General features: G+C 41.9%; 1 protein-coding gene across 2 annotated transcripts; it reads left to right on the forward strand.

The window, feature by feature from the left end:
* The first annotated feature begins 841 nt into the window (after nucleotides 1–841).
* On the forward strand, nucleotides 842–20,672 carry si:dkeyp-72g9.4. Of its 2 annotated transcripts, none has more exons than XM_039775750.1 (2): nucleotides 842–956; nucleotides 19,228–20,672. In XM_039775750.1, exon 2 carries the CDS (start codon nucleotides 19,230–19,232, stop codon nucleotides 20,121–20,123), a length of 894 nt encoding a protein of 297 aa, XP_039631684.1. In that variant the 5' UTR covers nucleotides 842–956; nucleotides 19,228–19,229; the 3' UTR covers nucleotides 20,124–20,672. The 2 variants fall into 2 exon arrangements, with proteins under 2 accessions (XP_039631684.1, XP_039631685.1); XM_039775751.1 differs by lacking the exon at nucleotides 842–956 and adding an exon at nucleotides 11,575–11,697.
* The last annotated feature ends 2,188 nt before the right edge of the window (nucleotides 20,673–22,860 follow it).

Genomic DNA, 22,860 nt, shown 5'->3' on the forward strand with positions numbered 1-22,860 from the left:
CCAAGAATAAGTCAAACCTCTTGAAGATCTCATTCAGATCATTAGCTCTGTACTTTGTTCCCGGCTTGTAGCCAGTGACAGTCCTCGTCAAGTCCCACGACGTCCTTTTTGTTGTTCTGCTGTAACTTGTGCTCAGATCTGTCTCTGTAGTGGGCTTTCCCCTCACAGAGCTGCTTACTAAGTTCTGAGGTGTGAGGAGAGACAAGGAATATGTGGGCAGAGATGTGATGGAAATGGAGGTCCAGGGGAAGAGAGAGCAATGGAGGCCAATATAGAGATGGATGGACAAAGTAAAAGAAGATCTGAAGGAAAACGGGCTTGACTGGGGAGGAATGAGGTGTATGTGGAGAAGGTTAATTAAGCACATGGACCCCACAAAAAAGAAGAAGACGAGACTATTTGACTTTCACATAGTGGCTGCTGTGCTGGTCGGCCTTTTCATCATTAACAATGACAGCACATTTAAAGTCTCACAGAGCACCACAAGCCAGTAAAGTTGATTTATTTCAGAGTTGCTCAAAGCCAGTCATCCAGTCATCAGTCAGTGATGGCACTTGAAGTGAAAGTGTTCAGCCTCAGACTAGTTGGCTCTTTTTCTCTTCTCGTATTCATTAACAGACCTTTCGACATGACGACATGGCACTAGTGGACAAGCCCTGCCTGTACTCTTTTCAAATGAGATTGGCTTTGTTTTCATAACGACTGCAGAATAGCCAGGAAACTCCAAAGCGTGGCTCACTGACAAAACCACCACCACAAACCTCCGCCCCTTCGTCCCCCGTGGCTCTTCATTAAGGTCGGCTCGGCTCGCAGGCTATAAAGGCAGCTGTTAGCCTGGGAAGCGACTCACACTGAACAAGCTAGAAAAGAGCTCGCCAACTGGAGGCCCCGGCAGGGTTGCTGTTGAACAATCCCTTCTGACAGCGGGCACCAGCGCCTTGGAGAAAGTTTTTCAGGTAAAAATTGAAGGATTCTATACGGTGTTTGAAAAGTGAACTTTCTGCTTGGTCACAGTAATAATTTGTACATGGTTTTACAATGAAATAACTAGAAGATTGGCTACAAGAACGTTCAGGTATTGAATGCGGATTAGAAATGTAAGTAATGTAAGTCAGATTTAAGATGAACTGTGCGGGTGGGCAAGGGGTGAAGGAGCTCGACTGACATGAGCAGAACAAAGTTTAACATGTGACACCGATTCATGTGGTTAAAGAAAGGACACCTAGGTGTGTAAGTTCAAACTGTATAATAAGGTGCCTTAAAGAAGCTCTTCTCCATGATATGGAGCAATTGAAAGCGTTATCTATCTAGTATATAGTGCCTGTCATATTGTTTATCAATCTATATCCAGTATTTAATGCCTTTCTTATCTCTTTATTACACAGTGTTTCTCACATCTAAGTATCGTATAGTGCATTTCAAATCTGTCTATTTCATATTTCCTGCCTGTTTGTCTGCTACCTATATATCTATCATATAATGTCTTTCACATATTTATCTATCATATAGCACCTTACACATATCTTTCATATCTACCTATCATATAGTGCCTTACATATCTATCTGATAACTCTTACCAACCTATCGTATAGCACTGTTCACATTTATCTATCATATAGTGACTTTAACATACTGTATCGATCATAATAAAGCCTTATACATATCTTTCACATCTATCATATAGTGCTTTCATATCTATCTATCATATAGTGCCTTTTGTATCTATCTGATAATTCATACCTATCTGTCATATAGCACCTTTGATGTTACCTATATTTCTATCATATTGGTAATGTTCACATGTATCTGCCATGTAGTGCCTTTGACATATCTATCTATCATATAGAGCCGTATAAATATCTTTCATAGCTATTTGATATTTCCTATTTAACTATTCCTCACATAGTGCCTTTGACATTACCTATCTATCTATCTATTATATAGTGCCTTTCCTATCTATTTATTACAAAGATAGATAGATAGATAGATAGATAGATAGATAGATAGATAGATAGGAAAGGCACTATATAATAGATAGATAGATAGATAGATAGATAGATAGATAGATAGATAGATAGATAGATAGATAGATAGATAGGAAAGGCACTATATGATAGATAGATAGATAGATAGATAGATAGATAGAACATGTGTAGATAGATAGATATGAAAGGTACCATATGATAGGTAGATAGAAATGCAAGACATGTTCTATCTATCTATCTGTCTAGAAAAGTTCTATATAAATGCAAAGAATTATTATTATTATTATTATTATTATTATTATTATTATTATTATTATTATTATTATTATTATTATTATCTATGATAGAGTGCCTTATGCATGTCTTGCATATCTATCATATAGTGCCTTTCCTATCTGTCTGTCTATCTATCTATCTATCTATCTATCTATCTATCTATCTATCTATCTATCTATCTATCTATCATATAGTGCCTTTCACATATATTCATCCTATAGTGCCTTTCATATCTGACTGTTTGATATTACCTATATAGCTATCATATAGTGCTTTTCACATGTCTACCTATCTATCTAAAGAAAGAATTGCTTTTGTGATTTCTGATATAGTCATTAAAAAATGAAAACATCTATGAGTTCTACTCTCAGCAGTATCACAAGGTAGTTTAAAAGTAACACACACTTAAAAGATGTGAAGGATGGGAGCAAGCGCTGATTACAATATGTTGCCGCACCCAGCACATCACGAACAACCTGGATTGGGACCCGAGTGCAGTGGGTGACATCTCAGCACCACACTGGAACAGTGTGATGAGGCTTTTTATGGTGGATGGAGTGCCAATCCTGCCGCCAACCCCCAAGTTTTCCCTGCAAGTCAGAGGTGTGAAGTCGTGTTCCAATAGCTACAATGAACCACAAATGTATTATAAAAGAAAACCTTTGGTTATTACACTTGCCATCAGTAAAGAACGGCAAAAGAAAAAGGGCGGCCATTGATGCTTTTGAAAACACACCCCATGATATTAATATAACACCTTGCAGCAAAACCTACCAAGAGATTCACCGGTGACAATGCCCTGCTACACAAGCACATTCACAACTCCGCGGAGTCTAAAAACACAACCATTGCATTGCTCATCCCTGAAGCAGATCAAATGTGCTCACAGCCAGCACACACACCATGTCGGCAGAGTAAGCAATTTGAGACCTTCCTTTTGGGGCTCGGGCACCCTCAAGACACTCAGTACCTGATCCCCCCACCCCTCCATAAGGGTAGTGACAAAAAGAACAGAATAAAGATGCAGAAACTTTCAAAGAATAGAAAAAAAAAACAAAAGAAAAAAGCAGCTCCAACCTGCAGCGGCACCCACACAAAGCTCCACCAGGTCACCTGTCCTCCTCTTCTTCAATATTTTTGGCAGTTGGCAGACCAACTTTCAGGTGCATTACCGCCACCTACTGAACTGGAGAGTGAAGTGAAGATAGTGAACGTGCCCCATCATTTTTAACTCTCATCTTAAATTATGCTATTCTGTCCCATCAACTCCTTCCTCTGTTTTTCATACACTTTACATTTCAGACATATTATTATTATTATTATTATTATTATTATTATTTATGTGGTTTACTGTTTCTTGACAACAATATCTGCACATCCCAGTTTTATGTTTTCCAGTTTCATATAAAATATTCAGACTATTTAGACTTGGACTAAAGTAGTCCAGCTGGTGAAGAACTGAGGAGTGCTGGTTGGTCCATGAATTGGGTTTCTTACCCTTTCCGTTTCTCCCTCTCCTTCTTGAAATGGCACCCTGATGGCCCGTGTCTCCAGTTCCTATAGGTGTACTCTTTTTTCAGGATCTGGGGACTTTCAAGAAACTCGGGAACTTTTTGTACCATTCCCAGTGCATGAATTTGTAGTGCACCTTTTAGCTCCTCCTCCTCCAGGGTATGAACTTTTCATCCAATCAGGAACTATCATGGGTGGGCCTCGAGCGATGAATTGTGTTGTGTGGTTCACCACAAACAAGTACTGGTGCCAATTTACAAATCTGTTAGTAGTTTGGGCTTTGTTTTTGGTAAAGATGGAGCCCTTTGCACTTCATCATTCTTTCTAGCCTCGTCCCTGGTGGGCTTCATCACACAGCACATCACTGCACTAATTTCACCCTGTGAAAGCACAGTTGCTTCAGAGCAGTAAGGTACAGGGTCCCCCCAGTCATGTCTGGTATTGCTCCACTCTTCAAAGCCACCTCCCTGGTGCGCCGTGCCATACACTGCATTGAAGCAATCATCTCCCCCCATGGAAAACCGAGATCGCTTGGAATAAATAAGTTCGGGGTTCCACTGTGAACTCCGGGTTGCGACGTACTTCCTCACTCTTTTTGGCCACCTGGTGTGGCACACATTGAAGCAGTAATAACACCCCCATCACCACCACCAAAGGGGTGAAACTGCAATCACTTTGAAGCAATAAGGAGCAGCAGTCACCCATTAACTCTGGTATGCCACTGCACTTCTCACCACGTCACTCTTATAGCTGCCTCCCTGGTAAGCTGTGCCATACATTGCATCAAAGCAACTGGGTGTGGGGAACTCCGTGAAATCCCAATAGTGTTCCACTTTGTGCCGCATCACTCTTATTTGCACATCATATATTTTGCATAAAGTTCCTGTTGTGTGGCTTACGTCGTACACAAACTCATTAACTCCTGAAAACAAAGTTCCTGCGGTGGGAAAATGCCTTACGTGACCCTTGGCGTGAGAAACAAACTCTCTGTCGCTTTCTGGGAAATTTGGCGGGTACCAGTGTGGGGTGCTGGGTTTCATTATCATTGTTTTTACTTATTGCAGTCAAATCCTCAACTTTCACGGGGGTAACATCACTAGAAAACAGTGCAAATGTCAAAGAACTTTTGAGAACCTGGAGATTAGGTTCCCACCGCCACAAAAAAAAACTGTAATCTTTCACTAGAGATGGCTGTAGAGATGCACATAATTCTTTATTATCAAAACATTATTTCTGATAATATGTACTTTTCATAGCACAGTAATCATGAAATAGTGCATAATGTGCAGAACAAAAAATTAAAATTATTGATATGCAAAAGCACTGTTAATTTGTGTGATGCGCCATCTGTTGGAATGAAAAATGCCTTGCATTCTATTACTAAAGATGTTTGTGATGAACCATCTGTTGGAATGACAGAGACACAGCAACCAGAAGGGCACACAGTTACACAGACACGTATCCTTTTATGATGGTATACATGTGTGAAGTGTGTGACTACTTTAGAAATCCCATACCAATTAGTGTATAACTGAGACATATGCATTGCATTTGTCATTCCAACAGATGGCACATCACAAACATTTTTAACAATACATTTTATTATTATTAATGTTTGTGATGCACCATCTGTTGGATTGACAGAGATACAGCAACTGGAAGGACTCACGATTACACAGACATTCATCCTTTTATGATAGTATAATAGTATACAGTATTTGTGTCAAGTGTGTGACTACTTTAGGAATCCCATAACAATTAGTGTATAACTGAGACATATGCATTGCAGAAGTCTACGTGACCATCATCATCAGGTCCTTCCATGAGACCCCTAAATACAAAGAGGACTGTTTGACTTATGTTAGGTAGATTGCCCAGAGGGGACTGGGCGGTCTCTTGGTCTGGAACCCCTACAGATTTTATTTTTTCTCCAGCCTATGGAGTTTTTTTTGTTTTTCTGTCCACCCTGGCCATCGGACCTTACTTATTCTATGTTAATTAATGTTGACTTATGTTTATTTTTTATTGTGTCTTCTATTTCTCTATTCATTTTGTAAAGCACTTTGAGCTACATTTTTTTATATGAATATGTGCTATATAAATAAATGTTGATTGATTGATTGTCATTCCAACAGATGGCACATCACAAACATTTTTAACAATGCTTTTTATTATTATTAATGTTTGTGATGCACCATCTGTTGGAATGACAGAGATACAGCTACCGGAAGGACACACAGTTATACATACACTTGTCCTTTTATGACAGTATAGACTCACCTAAAGGATTATTAGGAACACCTGTTCAATTTCTCATTAATGTAATTATCTAATCAGCCAATCACATGGCAGTTGCTTCAATGCATTTAGGGGTGTGGTCCTGGTCAAGACAATCTCCTGAACTCCAAACTGAATGTCAGAATGGCAAAGAAAGGTGATTTAAACAATTTTGAGCGTGGCATGGTTGTTGGTGCCAGACGGGCCGGTCTGAGTATTTCACAATCTGCTCAGTTACTGGGATTTTCACGCACAACCATTTCTAGGGTTTACAAAGAATGGTGTGAAACGGGAAAAACATCCAGTATGCGGCAGTCCTGTGGGCGAAAATGCCTTGTTGATGCTAGAGGTCAGAGGAGAATGAATGGGCCAACTGATTCAAGCTGATAGAAGAGCAACTTTGACTGAAATTACCACTCGTTACAACCGAGGTATGCAGCAAAGCATTTGTGAAGCCACAACACGCACAACCTTGAGGCGGATGGGCTACAACAGCAGAAGACCCCACCGGGTACCACTCATCTCCACTACAAATAGGAAAAAGAGGCTACAATTTGCACGAGCTCACCAAAATTGGACAGTTGAAGACTGGAAAAATGTTGCCTGGTCTGATGAGTCTCGATTTCTGTTGAGACATTCAAATGGTAGAGTCAGAATTTGGCGTAAACAGAATGAGAACATGGATCCATCATGCCTTGTTACCACTGTGCAGGCTGGTGGTGGTGGTGTAATGGTGTGGGGGATGTTTTGTTGGCACACTTTAGGCCCCTTAGTGCCAATTGGGCATCGGCTACCTGAGCATTGTTTCTGACCATGTCCATCCCTTCATGACCACCATGTACCCATCCTCTGATGGCTACTTCCAGCAGGATAATGCACCATGTCACAAAGCTCGAATCATTTCAAATTGGTTTCTTGAACATGACAATGAGTTCACTGTACTAAAATGGCCCCCACAGTCACCAGATCTCAACCCAATAGAGCATCTTTGGGATGTGGTGGAACGGGAGCTTCGTGCCCTGGATGTGCATCCCACAAATCTCCATCAACTGCAAGATGCTATCCTATCAATATGGGCCAACATTTCTAAAGAATGCTTTCAGCACCTTGTTGAATCAATGCCACGTAGAATTAAGGCAGTTCTGAAGGCGAAAGGGGGTCAAACACCGTATTAGTATGGTGGTCCTAATAATCCTTTAGGTTAGTGTATATGTGTGAAGTGTGTGAGTACTTTAGGAATCCCATACAAATTAGTGTATAACAGAGACTATGCTTTGCATTTGTAATTCTAACAGATGGCTCATCACAAACATTTGAACAATGCATTTGATTATGATTAATGTTTGTGATGCTCCATCTGTTGGATTGACAGAGAGACATGGTAACCAGACAGACACAGAGACACACAGAAATGTTTCCTTTTATTAAGGTGAATGTTCTATTGTTGTTGTGCTTATTATGAAGGGTGTTCAATAATTTAACTACCTGACCTCGCATTTTTGTGTGACAAATTTGAACTTGTCACTGGAGATCAGGACATGTCTTGGTATGCCACACCTGTATGCTACCTGCGAGCCTACAAAGAAATTGACAGATCGGGAGCATCGTTCCTTCATTAGACTCCTTGCAAAGAAAGAGAAGAAGCCAAAGGGGTGTCATGAATGCTGTGCATGGTGATGATGCACCTTCATACAGTAAGGTGATGTGAAATGTGAAGATGACACTCCACACGGGGTGACCTGTGCCTGTGGACACATCCTCACAAAAATAAAATGGAGGCAATGATTATGGAAGATCGTCATGTCAAGATTAACGTCCTAACCCATGAGCTTGGCATTTCACCTGGCACAAGTTCCCACAATCATCCATACACTGGCGACATCAAAGCTCTGTTCCCAACGGATTCCCCATATGCTGCCACCAGGAAATTCAGTCACAAGAAATTTGGAACTTCTTAGACAAAATCCCACTGAAATGTGACCCTAAAATGGCCAAGAGTTTATGCAACAGAAGAAGCATAAGGGGTCCCTGACCATCGCCCAAGGAATTTTGTGTGCAGCAGTCAGCTTTAAAAGGTCGTGGTGACGGCTTTCTGAGATACAAAGAGTGTTGGTGCTGTTGGAATTCATGCCACAAAACTTCCACAGTGACGTTTTCACATGAGGCCTTGAAACAGAAACAAACGGACATGTTGCTGCTTCACTATGACACCTCGTCCCACAAATCCCAAAAATCGAAAGACTGCCATCAGGGAAGGTGGCCTCATAGATCTTAACCACCCACAGTACAGTCCAGACCCCGTCCCCAAAGATTATTTTCTCATTTCTAGACCTGAAGAACTTCTTACATGGATGACGATTTCTTGTTGACCTCAAGGAGGCGGCAAAGGGTTGGCTGGTGGATCAAGAAGGAGGCAAAGTAGGCCAAGGGTGTTGAAATCAAAGGGGCCCTGAAAAGGACTGAGGTGGCTTTGTCCATCAGATTTTATTTTCCTAATCAGGTAGAGAAATTATTGACCACCCCTTGTAGCTCCATCAGTGCAGATTAAACTAAGAACTGCAAATGGATAAAACGGTGTGAAAACCGCAAGGGGGAAGTATAAATGGCGATGCCAATAAATACAAAATCAGCGTTGGATGACACACCATTAATCCGCATGTCTGTCTACTTCAGCAGTCACATTTGTGCGGGAGCCATCAGCCGCTACTTAAGTCAAAATGTGGGCAAAAGCACTGCGACAAAGGCGTCTCTGATGAGACCTAAATTTGCATCAATGTGCATTTCGTAATAAGCACAGCGTGCAGCCGGATGACACAAGTTGTGTAATATCTGAATGAAAGAAATGCAAGTATCAATCCAGAAAAAAAAATTAAATAAATAAATAAAAATAATAATTCACCAGGAGCAAAGCAGCACTTCCAGCCAACTTGCCTAACATGTAGCGCCTTGCAGACAAAAACCCAACAGACTGTAACTGCAGCCTGCAGTACCTACAATGACAGTCACCTAAGGCACGCCCACAATGCCAGTCATGACCCTCTGCTCTCTCGTAACGCCCACAACATCACGACACGCCCATACCAAGGTGCCTTTATCAAACCGCCCATTTTGAGCATCACACGTGTCGGGCCTAAAGTAAGAATGAATTGACGTGCCCGTTGCACTCTCCAATCGGTCCATTTTCTCTCTGACCACGCCGCTCCTGCCCGACTGTGATTATTGTTCCACTGCCTTTAAACACGTCGAGCTCAAAGTTAACATTATCACCACGTACAGTAATGGGGAATGTGGAAATCACGGGGGCTCAAAGGAGTCGAACCAGTGCTTGAACTGGGCCGGTGCTCACTGGCATACTATAGTAGCATCTCTTCCAGTTTTCACGTGGAGTAATGGCTCCTTATCTATGTATCATATAGTGCCTTACACCAACTATATCTATTATAGAACTTTGCAAACTATTAATCTCTAATTTGGTGCCTTTTATAACTACGTATCTATTTGTTTTATAGTTTATTTTATATCTTTGTGTAATATAGTGCCTCTCACCTGTCTAACAATTATAGACATGTTTACATCTATTAATCTATAACATTTCACATCTATTTCTCCAATCATATAGTAGCTTTCTTATTTATCTAACTATCTATTACAGATGCTTATTATCCATTGATCTGTGTCTTTAATATCTATTTTTTTTTCTACCACTCATATAGCAACTTCTTCCACCTATTTACCTATAATATAGTGCCCTTTACTAAAACATCTGTTATACACATTTCATTTCTATTCATCTGTACCATTTAAAATTTATCTACTGACCATAGAGTGCCGTTCCTATCTATTTATCTATCTATCTATCCATCTGTTATATAGTGCCTTTCATGCCCATCTATATATCCATCCATCCTATATGCCTTATACAGTTTATATCTATTAATTTTTAGCATAATATAGTGCCTTTTACCTATCTATCTATTATAGAGATTTTACATCTATTGATCTGTTTGTAGGGTGTCTTTCAAATCTATCATATAATGCCTTTCACATCAACCTATCTATAATATAATAGGTACCAAATAAATTAAATGCATTATTATTATGATTTTAGTGCCTTCCACCTATCTATTTATATTAATTTATCTGTTAAACAGTATTTTTCATATCTATTTCTCTACCAGTCATATACTACCTTTCCTATCTGGTTATCATTTATACTATGTCCTTCATATTGTTCTAGCTAACTGTTAGATAGGTACATGTGAAAGTCACTGTATATTTATCTATCTAATAATATAGTGCCTTTCATATCTATCTATCTAATAATATAGTGCCTTTCATATCTATCTATTTATTTATCTATCTAATAATATAGTGCCTTTCATATCTATCTATTTATCTATCTATCTGTCTAGTGCTTTTCCTGTCTAGCTCTCTTTTAAAGATAATACCTGTCCTCTGTCTCTTTGATATTTTATTAACTCTACCACTAATAACAGTAACAACTAAAGCTTGTTGTGGTCAATCAATCTACAGTCTCTATATAAAATATAGTTCTCTTAATGTCAATCAATCTACAGTAGCTATATATAGTATAATGCCTTTCATGTCAGTCTATTACATAATGTAGTGTTTTTCTTAACTGTCTATATACGTATCTATTCATCATTAGTGCATTTCAGATCAATCATATATATTGTCTTTCATGTCAATAAATCTACAGTAGCTATATATAATACAGTACCTTTCAAGTCTGTCTGCTATGATATAGTTATCTATCTATCTATCTATCTATCTATCTATCTATCTTTGTCTTTGATATCAAACCATAAATAATATGGTTCCTTTCAAGTCAATCAATCTGCAGTATCTTTTTTGATAACTTTTTATATGATTTCAAAAAATAGGAAATCAATTATAAATTTAAAAAAGAAATTTCCATATATAAATTTGATCCCCCCCAACATCTTTATAAAATATAATGTCTTTCATGTCACTCAATCTACTGTACAGTGTCTTTATATAATATAGTGCCTTTCATGTCAGTTTACTATGATAAAGTGCTTTTCTAAACTATCTGTATATTTATCTATCATTATATAGTGCCTTTCAGGTCGGTCTACTATGCTATAGTGCTTTTTTATCTGTTATATAGTGCCTTTCCTATCTGCCTATCTTTCTACATATTATGTAGTGCCTTTCCCATCTAGCTATCTAGCTATCAAACATATACTGCCTTTCCTGTCTAGCTCTCCTTTTAAGATAATACCTGTCCTCTGTCTCTTTTGATTTTTTTTTTTTACTCTGCCGCTAATAATAGTACCCATTAAAGCTGGTTGAGAATCTGGACGCCAGCTCGCTTCGCACAGATTTCTGTTCGCTTAAAGCCCCGCACACGGCAGAGACCCCAGCAGCAGGCTGATGCGTGCCCGCGATGCTCGTCCCCGTCTCCTCCCGGCTATCGATACGCCAATCACCCAATGACAGCAGTCGCGGCCAGGAAGTGTCCAGACGGCTATATTTAGACAGGACGGTGATTGCGCAGCTGATTGGGTGCTGCCTGAAGGACTCGAGTAGCTAAGCGTCGCCGAGGAGAAGCTTCTCGTCTGGAGGCTACGCGCTCAGCACCATTTCAGGACGGATCACTCAGGTGAGGCGTACTTTGAAATGTTTCACAGCGGTGCAATTTGATTAATCGGGCCGGTGTTACTAATAATAAGCGGACTCGCGCTGATAATAAAACAACGGAAACGCTGGTTCAGCGAGCTTCTTCGCGCTCTTCACACAAAGAAATGAACTGCTAATAGAACGAAGGAGAGGCAGAATAGAAGACAGTTATCATCACTTGACCCAGTCCGGGATGGTGTCGTTTCAATGCGAGAAGCCAGTAAGGGCAGGAGGCGGGTTCTTCAAATTAAGTAGGACGGCGCCTCCGCTTGCCCTCTCCCGGCTCACAAAGCGGGCTGCGCAGCGCATTTTTGCTTTCATTCGTTACGGCGATCGGCTTGCTGGTGCGTCCTTGGCTTGAGGAGCTTGAGGAACACCAGCGCTGTCGTTACTGGGTTGAACTTTCACTGTCACAAAGTTAGAAAGCGTCTGATGTCCCGGAGACTTTATTTATCTAGCTGGTATAAGAGGGGACGTGCGCTCTTTCGGAATAATCTACACGGAATGCACGTGGACACTGAAAAAGGGCAAAGATGACGGGAGAAAACGCAAAGCAGGCATAAAACAAATAAAGTGAATAGGGTCGGGTCCGGGTGACGTAGACCCCTTGTGCTTATGGATTTTGTTCCCCAATAAACAACAACCCCAGATCTGTCCGTGTGAATGGCCCAGGGATGCGCTGGCTTTCCGGCCAGGAATGATTCCACGGCAGAGATAGGCTCCGCCTACTGGCCAGCTGTCAATCATTTTACATTTGACTCGTTATTTGGCCGCTGATGAGGAGTTACCAGGACTGTTAGTAGGGAAGGTGCCTGTGCAGAGTGAGGTGTTGTTGACTTATGTAACTTCAGAAAAAAGCCCAATAGAGGCCAGCTGCAGTCAGGACAGTTTTAGGACTTGGACAGATTCTGCAACCTGAGACATTCTGAGGCCCTTAAGATGAAGTCCCTGTCAGCTGCATCTCTTTTGACTCCACCCACTTTCCAACCCTCCACCCCCAGTGTTAACGGTACACTTTTGTGCTAAATGTACTATTATAGCAATGATGGCAAACTGAACATGTGTGCAAAAAAATATTTTATATATAAACGTCTACGCGTGGAAGTGTGTGTCTGTCCGGCTCGGAAATGCGCGGCTACAGCGTGAAGCTCAAAGAGCCAGCACGATGGCCCCAAGTTAACGAGTTGGAAGAAGAAAAAAGTGCGAGGCTACAGCATAAAGCTGAAAGAAAGCAACTCCATTGCCAACGAAAGACAAACTCGCTTAGTCACTAATACACAAGCGAGGTGAGTGTGTCAGCAAAACGAAACCTCGCAGGAGAGAGAAACTCACTTACCGCTGATAGACAAGTGAGGTGAGCACATCAGTAAAATGAAACCTCTGAGGAGAGAGAAACTCGCTTAGCTGCTGAATAACGAAGGAGGGTGAGCACATCGGCCTGATAGAAAAGTGAGGTGAGCACATCAGAAACCTCTGAGGACAGAGAAACTCGTTTAGCCGCTGATAGAAAAGTGAGGTGAGCACATCAGTAAAACAAAACCTCCAAAAAGAGAGAAACTCGCTATAGCCATTGATAGACAAGTGAGGTGAGCACATCAGTAAAACAAAACCTCCAAAAAGAGAGCAACTCGCTATAGCCATTGATAGACAAGTGAGGTGAGCACATCGGCAAAATGAAACCTCTGAGGAGGGAGAAACTCGCTTAGCCGCTGAATGACGAAGGGGGGTGAGCACGATTTCAATAGTTTCTAGGAGCCCAGGCATTTTACAGCATGGGTGTACACAGCTGGGTTATTATAAATAAAAAAAAAACAGCTTCACCAGGATAAACTGTCGTGCTAACGTAATAAACATCTCTTGGTACTTTGCTGTGAAGTCGTGAGCCATCATCCTCAATGGCTAACAGACTCAAACAATTACTTTATACTTCTTTGTGCTTCTGAGGGCGAGTGTGTCATTCCTCTGGAGCATAAACTCTGCCACAATAAATGCATTGTTAATATAAGTATTAACATTAGTACTGTATTATTACTGGTGTACAAAATGATATGACACAGAGAGGAGGACCACAAAGACAGAACTCTAAAGAGCTCCTTAATGTCCGGCGCGTAGCATTGCATATATTGACTGTGTACACAAATGATATGATTTATTGGATTCAGAGTCTATAAGAACATGTAATGTTAATCGTAGCTGACTACAGCATATCATTTATTCTTCTTCATCTTATTCCTTAGCATTTCCCATTTTTATAAGGGGTCAGCGTTCTGATTACCAGTGTAGATCCTTAGCCACAGAGCCACTGCTCCATGGAGTACAGCATATAACTAACGCATTAAAAAGTGCCATCGCGTGAATGAGGCATGGCAAACGCAGATATAAAACGTATATTATAAAATACAAAATGTTCAGATTTTTTGTTCAATTTGTTTCTGATATATGACACCAAGACAACTGCTTTGGATGCAGAACTGAGAGACCTCGATGGTTTAAGTCAAGTCAAGTCAAGTTGAGGAGCATACACCGGTACAGTGCGTTGCCGCACCCACTACACGACAAAACAATTTGGGATCCTCACCCCCCAGGCAGACGTATGGTCCAGTCCCACTCTCCGGAAGTGACCCTCTATCTGCCGCAGCCAGGTGTTTATGTGGATGACCCCTTGGCCTGGTCCAGCCAATTGGGTCCCCAACAATGAGGATCTTATGAGATGGATCACCCTCGGGGAAATGCACCACATGGCCATAGTGCCGTAACTGACGCTCCCTCACAATGCAGGTCATGTGCCTCATTCAGGACTCCATGAGCAACACAAAGTCAAACCAACGGTACCCAAGGATTTTCTGGAGAGACACAGTAGTAAAGGAGTCTAGTCTTCGTCTCAGGTCACTGGATCGCATCCATGTCTCACAACCGTATAGCAAGACAGGAAGCACCAGGACTCTAAAGACATGGACCTTCGTCCTTTTGCAGATATCAGGAGCGCCACACACCTCATTCTGGTGACCTCATGACCCCCCCCATGCTTTCCCAAACTTTCTACTGACTTCATAGGAAGAGTCACCAGAGACATGAATGTCACTGCCGAGGTAAGTAAACCTCTCAATGATGAGGTCGAGATTCTCTCCGCAGACAGACACACTGCTGATGGCCGTGCCCACGGGGTCATTAAAGGCCTGGCTGTTGGTTTTTATCAGGACCCTCACAAGCCCAGACACTCAAACCCCTCACTCAGTCTTTCGAGTGCCCCGATCAGAGCCTCCATTGACTCGAAGATGAAGATCACAGCATCGTCAGTCAAGATCCGTGAATCTTTCTTCACCAACAGATACCCCCCAGCCACTGGACCCCACGACCTTGCCCACCACCCAGTCCATACAAGCATTGAACAGAGTAGGAGCAGAACACACCCCTGATGAACCCCAGAATCAACTGGGAAAAACATGATATCCAGCAACCTCGAGGGGATCCCGTGAACCCTCAGGATGTTCCACAGGGCAGCTCAATCAACTGAGTCGAACACTTTGCGAAAATCGACAAAGGCTGCAAAGAAACTCTGCCGATATTTGCGTTTGTGCCCCATGAGAACCCTCAGTGCCAGGATGCGGTCGATGGTAGACTTCTTAGGCATAAAACCAGACTGTTCCGGTCACTGGTAGGTGAGCAAGTGATCACGGATCCTATTGAGGACAACCCTAGCAAGGACCTTACCCGGTACTGAGAGCAGTGTAGCTGCCCCACGCCTGTTATTTTAAACTATAGTGGACAGAGGACAAATGGAGAATGAAGGGGGGGGCTTTTTATCAGATTTATTGTGGAATATAGAGGATCCATTGGTTTTCAGGAGCAGGTCAATATAAGGAAAAGCTACCCTTCATAAGAACATAAGAAATTGGACAAATGAGAGTCAATTTGTAGCTCTTTTGTTTAGCTAATACTGTAGATACGCTGTCCCAACATCTCATCCAGATCCTTCTTTAAAGGTTGTCCAGGTTCCGTCTTTAGCTCCATGAACTCGGTAGTTTGTTCCAAATTTCCACAACTCTTTGCATAAAGAAGTGCTTTCTGACTTCAGTCCTAAATGCACATCCCTTTAATTTCCATCCTTTGGTATATACAGTAGTGCCATTCATTTCACATTTCTTTCTTTTCTCATCTGCCTATTTTTATATATGGAGCTTATCATATTTATGTTCTATAGCTCATTTCCTATCTATCATATAGCACCTTTCATATCTATCTATCTATCTATCTATCTATCTATCTATCTATCTATCTATCTATCTATTATATAGTGCCTTTCATCTATCTATTATATAGTGCCTTTCATCTATCTATCTATCTATCTATCTATCTATCTATCTATCTATCTATCTATCTATCTATCTATTATATAGTGCCTTTCATCTATCTATCTATCTATCTATCTATCTATCTATCTAAACACCTTGTCCAAATGCCACTACCTAAAACTTATAATATTATAAGTTGGGACACTATACAAATTGTGAATAAAAATTGAATGCAATGATGTGGAGGTGCCAACTTCTAATATTTTATTCAGAATAGAACATAAATCACGGAACAAACGTTTTGAGAAAATGTATCATTTTAAGGGAAAAATATGTTGATTCAGAATTTCATGGTGTCAACAAATCCCAAAAAGTTGGGACAAGGCCATTTTCACCACTGTGTGGCATCTCCCTTCTTCTTACAACACTCAACAGACGTCTGGGGACCGAGGAGACCAGTTTCTCAAGTTTAGAAATAGGAATGCTCTCCCATTCTTGTCTAATACAGGCCTCTAACTGTTCAATCGTCTTGGGCCTTCTTTGTCGCACCTTCCTCTTTATGATGCGCCAAATGTTCTCTATAGGTGAAAGATCTGGACTGCAGACTGGCCATTTCAGTACCCGGATCCTTCTCCCACGCAGCCATGATGTTGTGATTGATGCAGAATGTGGTCTGGCATTATCTTGTTGAAAAATGCAGGGTCTTCCCTGAAAGAGATGACGTCTGGATGGGAGCATATGTTGTTCTAGAACCTGAATATATTTTTCTGCATTGATGGTGCCTTTCCAGACATGCAAGCTGCCCATGCCACGCGCACTCATGCAACCCCATACCATCAGAGATGCAGGCTTCTGAACTGAGCGTTGATAACAACTTGGGTTGTCCTTGTCCTCTTTGGTCCGGATGACATGGCGCCCCAGATTTCCAAAAGAACTTTGAATCGTGACTCGCCTGACCACAGAACAGTCTTCCATTTTGCCACACTCCATTTTAAATGATCCCTGGCCCAGTGACAACGCCTGAGCTTGTGGATCTTGCTTAGAAATGGCTTCTTCTTTGCACTGTAGAGTTTCAGCTGGCAACGGCGGATGGCACGGTGGATTGTGTTCACTGACAATGGTTTCTGGAAGTATTCCTGAGCACATTCTGTGATTTCCTTTACAGTAGCATTCCTGTTTGTGGTGCAGTGTCGTTTAAGGGCCCGGAGATCACGGGCATCCAGTATGGTTTTACGGCCTTGACCCTTACGCACAGAGATTGTTCCAGATTCTCTGAATCTTCGGATGATGTTATGCACAGTTGATGATGATAGATGCAGTCTTTTCAATGTTTCGCTGGGTAACACCTTTCTGATATTGCTCCACTATCTTTCTGCGCAACATTGTGGGAATTGGTGATCCTCTACCCATCTTGGCTTCTGAGAGACACTGCCACTCTGAGAAGCTCTTGTTATACCCAATCATGTTGCCAATTGACCTAATTAGTGTTTATTGGTCTTCCAACTCTTCGTTATGCTCACATTTACTTTTTCCAGCCTCTTATTGCTACTTGTCCCAACTTTTTTGGGATTTGTTAACACCGTGAAATTTTGAATCAGCATATTTTTCCTTTAAAATGATACATTTACTTGGATTAAACGTTTGATCTGTCATCTACGTTCTATTACAAATAAAATATTGACATTTGCCATCTCCACATCATTGCATTCAGTTTTTATTCACAATTTGTTTAGTGTCCCAACTTTTTTGGAATCCGGTTTGTAAATTAGAATACAATTGTATAGAATACAATTTAGGGTTAGAATATTAGAACATCAGAAAAACATTTGACGAGAACAGGCCATTCAACCCAACAAAGTTTGTCAGTCCGGTCCACGTAATCCTTCCACATTAACATCAAGTTTTGGAAGGACCCTAAAGTCCTACTGTCTACCACACTACTTAGTCGCTTATTCCACATGTCTGCGGTCGTTTGTGTGAAGAAAAATTTCTTAATGTTTGTGTGAAATTTCCCACAAACAAGTTTCCAGCTGTGTCCCCGTGTTCTTGATGATCTCATTTTAATGTCACCGTCTCGATCCACTGCACTGATTCCCTTCATAATTTTAAACTCTTCAGTCAGGACTTCTCTTCATCTTCTTTTGCTTAACTCTTTGAGGGCTGAATAACGTAGTTTTCTGAAAAGCACACAAAGCAACGGTTTCACACATAAGTCAACATAAAACATCTGTTGCTATGTGCTGTGGCTGCCGTTGGTGCATGTTCGGCGTCTCTGTCGGCAGTGGCTGCATGGGGGCACCTCGATGGTCAGCAGGAATGCACGGTGGGCTAGCCAATATAAACTGACAAAGAAACAAAGACAATCATTAGTGCAAATACGCAGCATTGGCCCTCTTAAAAAAGAAGTCAAATAAGAGTTTGTACCACCATATTCATCACTTTTGGGGTTTGATGTTTGTCACGTCAATGCACATTATAATAATACCTCGGTGATGCGAATTATTATAGGCGTGAGATGTCATTTTGCTTGATTGGCTGCATTTCCCTACTTTATTGAAGGTGTCGCCAAATCCCACTTTCTCCAAAATGTTGCGAACGCATGGGTAGGAGTTGGCATTGTGAACGACCTCACGCTGGGACTGGCATCCCAGCTGGAGCTGTAGCAGGACCTTTACACCAATATGACAGAAGGACAGGAGGAGACAAATTATTCGGGTCATTGTCTCCCTCAACATGCTAGGTGGCATTAACCCTGGGTTAAGGTTACCACTACAGATACCCACAGGGCATATTGGGAACCATAGTTCTTTAAGTCAGCCCTGTTGGGTTCTGTGGTCGGGGATTAGAGAGCCCTAGTTTGTGACTCTCGGGACAATGGAAGTACTTCCAGGTTTTGTATAAGAGGATCAGCCTGTCTCAATACGGGGAGCCAGAGGAGGAAGGAAGACGAAGACAAAGTTTGCCTGGAGGAGCGGAGGAGAGACGACAGAGTTACTGAGTGTTAGAGTTATAGTTCATGGTGTGGGAAACGCTTGTGTGTGAGAGTGTCGCACAATTACTGGAAGTTGTGTCCATGCCTTTGTGTTGGGAGTTTGGGGTGCTGGTGGTCACACCATAAATGCGCACATGGTCTTCCTTCAAGTCTGCTTTTATAAATCTTCACTCTTTTAGTGGATACTCAGATTTTTTGATTTTGCGTGTGTATTTTTTTTTTCTTGCAGACATGCGGCCTCGATCCCAGCTGCTATCCAAGAAGCATCTGCCCACAATATGTGAAGCATATGAGGAGCTTTTCCAGGACCGAATCATTTCGAGCTCAGCGATCGTCCGGCCCGATCCCCTGTCTGCTGATGATTACCTGCAGTCCATCTGTCAACTCGCCACTCCAACGTTTCCGGCCCTCCAGAGCCACACGCGGGACACGCAGAGCATCAATAAAACCAACCAGGTAAAGCACAGCCAGCGCTTAACCAGGCTACCTCTTCTGGCTCGACCGTTAACCCCCATAATTCACTGTCATCAGGATGGGTCCATCAGTCCCAGTGAGCCTCACCCAGGGAAGGTAAGCCACGGTATAAAAGCTTCCAGCCATTTTCATCCCGACCCACTGGAACAGCTTTATGGACAGCAGGAGAAGCTCCACCTAAAAGAAGTTGAGGGCAAATCCAGACTGAGCAGACGGCCACAGCCGAGAAGTGAGGTGGGATGCTGCCCCGTCCAGGAGGTTGGCATTTCTGCAGTCCAATTAAACTCTCATACAGCAAGGTCAGAAAAAAGCAGCCACGATGGCCTACCACGAACAAACAGTTTCCCTCAGCTTGGCTCTCCCAGACTCGTACAGCGGAAAAGCAGTTGCCCGGAGATCGGCGACCATAAGGATAAGCTCTGGAATTCTGAAGATGTGATGGCTGGAACTGCGACGAGTCTACTAAAGTTAAAGATTCCCAATATAAAGAAAGGGAGCACTGCTTCTGGTAAGTCCGAAAGCACCGAGGACTGTCCGCTAGCAGGCGCCGATGAGGATAAAGTACTGTTTGACTGGACGCCGAGGTGCAGGAATATCTGGAAGGCTACAAGATTCCAGACCTGCATGCTTCCGATCATTGCCGAACTGTAACTGAGACAACTGCAGGCAGTGAGCTGATTGAAGGACCCAAAAAGGGAATGAAGATCTGGGTCACATCGCAAACAGGATGGACACAAATGCGATGGACTTTGTTTTGTCTCTAGGAACTGTGTTGGTGACCTCGTCCCAGAAGGGGTTTGTAGGACTTTATGGCAACAGACGAGATTTTCTGGTCGATATAAAGATAATGTGCTGTGTGACTAGAGTGACACCTACTGCTCAGCACAGTAATGACATCTGGTCAAGATATTCCTTCACCCACCTGTCGATTTTACTGAGACCAATTCTAAGAGCAACAGTCCATCCCAGCCATACTGGAACAAAAGGATGCCAGTTCATCACAGGACACACTTGCATTGGGACACTGGTTATCAAATGAGAAACTTGGGGGGCAGGGACGGGCCTCATGGGTACAACTCGATGTTAGGGGGGAAAAAAAAGCTTAGTGTGACCAGTGAGTGTCCAGTGTTTTAAGGGTCAGCATACTGGGTGCAAAACTGTAAGGTGGTTACAACATAGAAGTAAATCATCTGTCATGCCGGTCAGTTTAATTTATTTTCATAGTTAGAAAGAGAGATATGACTTTATTTGTCTGCAAAGGGAAATTCAAACTTTACAGAACCATCCATCCATTATCCAACCCACTATATCCTAACTACAGGGTCACGGGGGGTCTGCTGGAGCCAATCCCAGTCAACACAGGGCGCAAGGCAGGAAACAAACCCCGGGTAGGGTGCCAGCCCACCGCAGGGCACACACACACTCACTAGGGACAATGTAGGATCGCCAATACACCTAACCTGCATCTCTTTGGGCTGTGGGAGGACACGGGGAGAACATGCAAAACTCCACGCAGGAAGGACCCGGGAAGCAAACCCAGGTCTCCTAACTGCGAGGCGGCAGCGCTACCCACTGCGCCACCGCGCTGCCCTACTTTACAGAACCTGCAAGAAATGTATAATATTAACTTGTAAGCCAAATCAAATTTAAAGTCAAATATGGAATACAATTCAGGGCTAGAATATTAGAACATCAGAAAAATGTTTGACGAGAACAGGCTATTCAGCCCAACAAAGCTCGTCAGTCCTGTCCACGTAATCCTTCCACATTGACATCAAGTTTTGAAAGTCCCTAAAGTCCTCCTGTCCGCCACACTACTTGGTCATTTATTTCAAGTGTCTGTGGCTCTTTGTGTGAAGAAAAAATTCTTAATGTTTGTGTGAAATTTCCCCTTAACAAGTTTCCAACTGTATCCCCGTGTTCTTGATGAATTAATTTTAATGTCACCGTCTTGATCCACTGGACTAATTCCCTTCATCATTTTAAACCTTTCAGTCATGTCTCCTCTTCATCTTCTTTTGCTTAAACTGTAAAGGCTCAGCTCTTTTAATCTTTCCTCATAACTCATCCCCTGTAGCCCTGGAATCAGCCGAGTCGCTCTCCTCTGGACCTCCTCTGGTGCTGTTATGTCCTTTTTTGTAGCGTGGAGACCAAAACTGCACCCAGGACTCCAGATGAGGCCTCACTATTGTGTTATAAAGCTTGAGCAGAACCTCCTGTGACTTGTAACTCCACACATCAAGGCGCTATATAACCTGACAGTCTGTTAGCCTTCTTAATGGTTTCTGAACACTGTCTGGAAGTTGATAGTGACAAGTCCACAAAATTCTTCTCCTAATGTGTACTCTCAATTTTCAGACCTCCCATTGTGTAATCAAACCTAACATTTTTACTTCCTATCTGTAATACTTTACATTTACTGACATTGAGTTTAATCTGCCACAAATGTGCCCAAAGCCTGTATGCCATCCAAGTCCCTCTGTTTGATTCAGTGGATTCTAGATGATCTGCCCATCCATCTATCTTGGTATCACCTGCAAACTTAACCAGCTTGTTCTTTATATTCCTATCTAAATCATTTATATATAAAAATATATATATATTTTATATTTTTTATATTTATGTATTTTTTTAATATATATTTTTATATATATTAAAAATAGCAGCGCCCCCAGCACTGCCCCCTGCTGGTCACCACTCTTAACATCGGCCAGTTCTGATGAGGTTCTTCACACCATCACCCTCCACTTCCTGTGTCTGAGCCAATTCTGCACCCATCTAAAAACATCACCCTGAACTACCACTTCTTTTAGTTTGATGCCCAACCTCTCATGTGGCACCTTATCAAATACTTTCTGAAAGTCCAGATCAATAATCTCATCTCCTCCACTCTGATCGTATCCTTTTGTTGCCTCCTCATAGAATTCCAGCCTGTTAGTAAAACACGACCTCCCTCTTCTGACCCCATGCTGACTATTCAGTAAAACTTCCATTCTTGCCATGCGTTTGCTCAATAATTTCCTCAATTATATTCCTTTCATTAATTTATCTGTGATGCACATTAAGCTTACTGGCCCAAAGATGCTTGAATGGGAAAGGCGCTATATAAATAAAATGTTTTATTATTATTATTATTATTGGATCTGCCTGCGTCACCCTTTTTATAATATTTGCCATTTTCCATTCCTTCACAATTTCCACAATGCGTGGTGACTTCCTAAAAATATGTGTCAAGGGTTTATATCTGTACTCGCTGGCCTCCTTAAGAACTCCATGATTTATGATTTTTTCCCCAGTATGCAGTGACTTTTTAAAATATGCATCAAGGGGTTTATATCTATTCTTACTAACCAAGGTAAAAACTCTGCGGTAAATATTATCTGGTTCT

Source organism: Polypterus senegalus, chromosome 13 (genome assembly GCF_016835505.1).
Source record: "Polypterus senegalus isolate Bchr_013 chromosome 13, ASM1683550v1, whole genome shotgun sequence".
NCBI classification, from domain to species: domain Eukaryota; kingdom Metazoa; phylum Chordata; class Cladistia; order Polypteriformes; family Polypteridae; genus Polypterus; species Polypterus senegalus.